Source organism: Diutina rugosa, assembly GCF_008704595.1.
Source record: "Diutina rugosa strain CBS 613 chromosome Unknown scaffold11_size279379, whole genome shotgun sequence".
NCBI classification, from domain to species: domain Eukaryota; kingdom Fungi; phylum Ascomycota; class Pichiomycetes; order Serinales; family Debaryomycetaceae; genus Diutina; species Diutina rugosa.
The window spans coordinates 118411-122886 of record NW_022995208.1 but is presented as its reverse complement, the minus strand read 5'-3'; the positions used below and the strand labels follow the sequence as shown (position 1 = coordinate 122886).

At 53.5% G+C, this 4476-nt stretch overlaps 2 protein-coding genes across 2 annotated transcripts; both read left to right on the top strand. All coding sequences in view use genetic code 12, as the record gives it.

Annotated features, from left to right (window-relative positions):
* Positions 1-335: 335 nt before the first annotated feature.
* Positions 336-1580, top strand: ECM331 (Ecm331p; the record flags this gene model as incomplete). The annotated part of the gene is made up of 1 exon (XM_034158248.1): positions 336-1580. The coding sequence occupies one exon, from the start codon at positions 336-338 to the stop codon at positions 1578-1580; it is 1245 nt and encodes a 414-aa protein (XP_034009907.1).
* Positions 1581-2533: 953 nt separating this feature from the next.
* Positions 2534-3958, top strand: UAP1 (UDP-N-acetylglucosamine diphosphorylase; the record flags this gene model as incomplete). Its single annotated transcript, XM_034158247.1, has 1 exon — positions 2534-3958. The coding sequence occupies one exon, from the start codon at positions 2534-2536 to the stop codon at positions 3956-3958; it is 1425 nt and encodes a 474-aa protein (XP_034009906.1).
* Between the last annotated feature and the right edge of the window lie 518 nt (positions 3959-4476).

The window sequence follows — 4476 nt, the reverse complement described above, 5'->3', positions numbered from 1 at the left end:
CCCCCCCTGTGAGCGACATAATCAAAGCCTCCCTGAGGAGAAACCATGACGGTTTACGACCTTGGCACGAAACCTCTATCCCGAAATAACTAGCCACCCTTGGCACCGGCCCATACCAGGCCTGACCCTCCCCCCCCCTAACCCCCNCCCTCCCCCCCCCCTAACCTCCGTCTGTAGCCCACGGATCTCCGGGTGCTCACGTTCCGCGGGCCGCCTCGTCTCTCGCTGCTGCCGCGTTTTGCTATGTTTACCCTTTAGGCGCGTCAATCGGCAAATTTTTCGTTATATTAAAAGCGGGTCGCGCCTGCGGAGGAGACTTTTGCTTAGTAACCGCTATGGTATCGTTCAAGAGTGCTGTTGTGGTGGCTACTGCCGTGTCTGGCGCCGTGGCTGCTCTGTCGTCGGCCAAGTGCCTGTTCCTGACCACCGTGACCGACGCCGCCGGCGTGGCGGCGTTGAACGCCTGCCCCACCCTTTCCGGGGACATCACCGTCGAAGGTGACGGTCTCGGCGGCGCCGTCGACTTGTCGCAAGTGCAAGTGTTGAAGGGTAACTTGGACCTCACCAACTCGACCTCGGTCACCCTGATCTCGTTGGGTGGCTTGGAAGAAGTTGATGGCCAATTGAACATCGCCAAGTTCACCTCGGTGTTCAACATCGACTTCACCAAGTTGTCGTCGGTCACGGGTAACTTGTCGTTGGTCACCATGCCCTCGTTATCGGGGATGAACTTGAACACTGGTTTGACCAAGCTCAACTCGTTGACCATCTCCGACACCGCTCTTTCTGAACTCACTGGTCTCGTGTCCAACGTCACCGAAATGGCGTACTTGGACTTGGACAACAACAAGAACATGTCGCTGATCAAGTTGCCCTTGAAGAAGATCACCGACCTGCTTATCTTGTCGTTCAACGACGACAACGCCAACGTCACCTTGGACTCGTTGGAAGAAGCCTACTCGGTCGTCATCCAGGATGTCGCCCTGGTGTCGCTTAAGAAGCTCAAGGCCGTCAACCTGACCTTCCAGATCGCCTACGGGTTCTTCGAAGACCTCGAGTTGCCCAACCTCGAAGAAGTCGACGGGTCGGTGAGAATTGTTGCCAACACCCAGTTGCTTAACGTGTCGTTCCCCAAGTTGACCACCATTGGCGGTGAACTCGGTTTCGAAAACAACACCAAGTTGGAAGACCTCGGCGACGCCTTCCCCGAAGTCACCGACATCAAGGGTGCCCTCAACATCAAGGGGGACATTGGTTCGTTTGAATTGCCCAAGTTGAAGCAAGTCGCCGGTACTTTCACTTTGGAATCGACCAACGACGAGTTGGACTGCTCCAAGGCGTTGGACAAGAGCAAGGTTAAGGCCAACGACCCCGTGTGCTCGGCCCCCGCCAAGAAGGACACCTCGTCGGGTTCCGACTCGGCCTCGGCCACCTCCACCGGCAAGGGCGGCAAGCAATCGGGCGACTCCAAGAGCTCGGACTCGTCGTCGTCCAACAACAGCGACAACAAGAAGTCGGGTGCTGCCGCCATCTTCCCTTCGTTGGCCGCCGTCATCGGTGCCTTCATGATCATGGCCTAAACATGACAAACCCCTACAGCACGGTGTTTAATATATGAGAAACTTTTGAGTATACCGCGTATAGGACTTATTGAATATATCATTTACTGCTACTCTAGTCTAGCCTAGTTAAACAGCTCCGTGACTTCCTATTGGTGTTTTGGCATCGCTGGCTCGCGGTCGTGCGAAAAGAAACGATCGGCACAAATATAGCCGCCGCCGCGTCACTCCTGACTAGACAGGTAAACAACTGCCAAGCTTACTCTCGAGATACAAAATCACTCACCCGAACCGAGACTTCATCGAAAGACCAAATTGAAAATTCGACGTGGATGAGCTAGAGCACTACTCTCGTATTTCACCTCGACGCGTTTGTTATGCCGCAATGTGCCGAGGTGTGCGACGCGCGCAGCGAACAGCACGAGGCTACTTGCTCGTCGTGCCCACTCGGTTATATGATGTGCGTAATCACCAACACGCCTCAGTTTGTGACAGTTGAGTGATCCCCAGGTCCCGGACTGATCTAGACCTTTAAGGGGTGAAATAGAAGGCACTGCGCATCACACAAGTTACCAAAAAAAAACAAAACCCCTTTTACTACTCTCTCCATTAAGGGCTAAACAGTGCTACTCTAGGTTCCCACTTCCCATGAGCCCTGACTCCGCCTCTTTACTTAACTCTCACCCCCAAAAATAGTGTCCTGTTTACCTCGATCCTGCACACAGTGCCCAGATCACCAGCCATACTGTACCCCCAAACCAGCACCGTCGACCCACGCTTATATAGTCGTAAATCCCACTAGTGCCAGCTTCTCTTTGTTGAACCTTTCCCACCTTATTGGTTTTAACTTTTTGCATTTCAAACGGAGTTCGTGTTTCCGCTGCTTTCCCCTTACCTTATTGTCGTTCCTGGTATTTCACCTCGCAAGCGTCTCTGATCTGTGTGCACACGTCTTCACCTCCTCGTTACCACAAATGACCACGTCGTCCATCGAACCCATCGTCGACTCATTCAAACAGGCGGGCCAGGAGCAGCTTTTCAAGTACTGGGACGGCTTGTCCCTCTCCCAGCAGCAGAGCTTCGCCAAGCAGCTCTCGCAAATCCCCAACCCGGCCAAGTTGATGTCGCTGGTGAAGCAGGCGATCGAGTACCTGAAAAACGCCGCTCTGGCCCGTCAGTTGACCCAGCTCCCGTCGTCGCAAACGGCGCTGGTTGACGACGCCGACGCCGCCACTCAGCAACAGTGGACCCAGGCCGGTTTGCTGGCCATTAAGGCTGGCGAAGTCGCCGTGGTGTTGATCGCCGGGGGCCAAGGTACGCGTCTCGGGTCGCTGGCGCCTAAAGGGTGCTACGACGTCGGCTTACCTTCGAAAAAGCTGTTGTTCCAAATCCAGGCGGAACGGATCATTAAGATCCAACAATTAGCCGGTGGTGTTATTCCCTGGTACATCATGACCTCAGCTCCCACGCGTCAACCCACGGAAGACTTCTTTGAGGCCCACAACTACTTTGGCCTCGACAAGTCGCAAATCATGTTCTTCAACCAAGGTACTCTCCCTTGCTTCAACGAGGACGGTACTCAGATTTTGTTGGAACAAAAAGACCGCTACTGTGAGTCGCCCGACGGTAACGGTGGCTTCTACAAGGCGTTGCAAACCGGTCCCATCGACGACATGCAAAAGAGGGGGATCAAGCACCTCCACTTGTACTGTGTCGACAATGCCCTCGTCAAGGTGGCTGACCCCGCCTTCCTCGGGTTCTCCATCACCAATAAGTTTGACCTCGCCGCTAAGGTGGTGCGCAAACGTGACGCTCTGGAAAGTGTCGGGTTGATCGTGATGGATGAGGGCACTGGTCGTCCCTGTGTCATTGAATACTCGGAAATCACCCCCGAGCTCGCCCTGCAAACCGACCCTGCCAACCCCGGGCGGTTGTTTTTGCGTGCTGCCAACATCGTCAACCACTACTACTCGGTGGACGCGTTGGTGAAGCTGTTGCCCGAGTGGGTGGACTCGCCCCAGTGGTTGCCGTTCCACATTGCCAAGAAGAAGATCGCTGGCTTGAACGAAAAGGGTGTCTACACTAAGCCCACTGAACCCAACGGGATCAAGCTCGAACAGTTCATCTTTGACGTGTTCCCCCTGGTGCCAATGAACAAGTTCGGGTGCTTAGAAGTTGAACGTAGCGACGAGTTTTCGCCGCTTAAAAACGCCGACGGCGCCAAAAACGATACCCCGACCACCTGTCGCAACCACTACCTCGAATTGGGCACGCTGTGGGTGCGCAACAACGGCGGTATTGTCGACGGGCTTGTGGAAGTGACCCCCGCCACCAGTTACGGCGGCGAAGGGTTGGAGTTTGTCAAGGGTAAAGTGTTTGCCAACGGCGACATCATCTAGATGTACCACACAAAAAACTAATGTATTACGAGTTTAAAACCACCAGATACTATAATAATAGTTGTATTCCAGGTAGCTATGATGTAGATACCTTCAATTTAGCGATTGATGCTTTGATAATAATCCGCTTCTCAGAGGTTATTGAAGTACAAGTTGGACCATCACTGAGCCGATCCATTTTACCTAAGCAATTGTCATTACCGGACCAAACATGCTACATGGCTGTACTTTTATTTTTACGAAGACTGATCATGGATAAAAAAAACTTACAGTGAGTCTGGACCAACTGAAATTTACTCCATTGTCATTGGCACTGCCGGTTGCCACCAGTTGCTCCCTCCACCGTCTACAGCACAGATGTCTGCGACCACCGTGTCGCTATCCCTTGCCCCTGACAAATTAGGAAAAATAGACGGGTGGTTGCCCGGCAACGATCTGTAGACTGTGTAGTACGGGCCTCGAGCCGAAGTGGCAATTTTGGCACCCCCCCTTATGGAGGGTGCGTAGGTAATAACCCA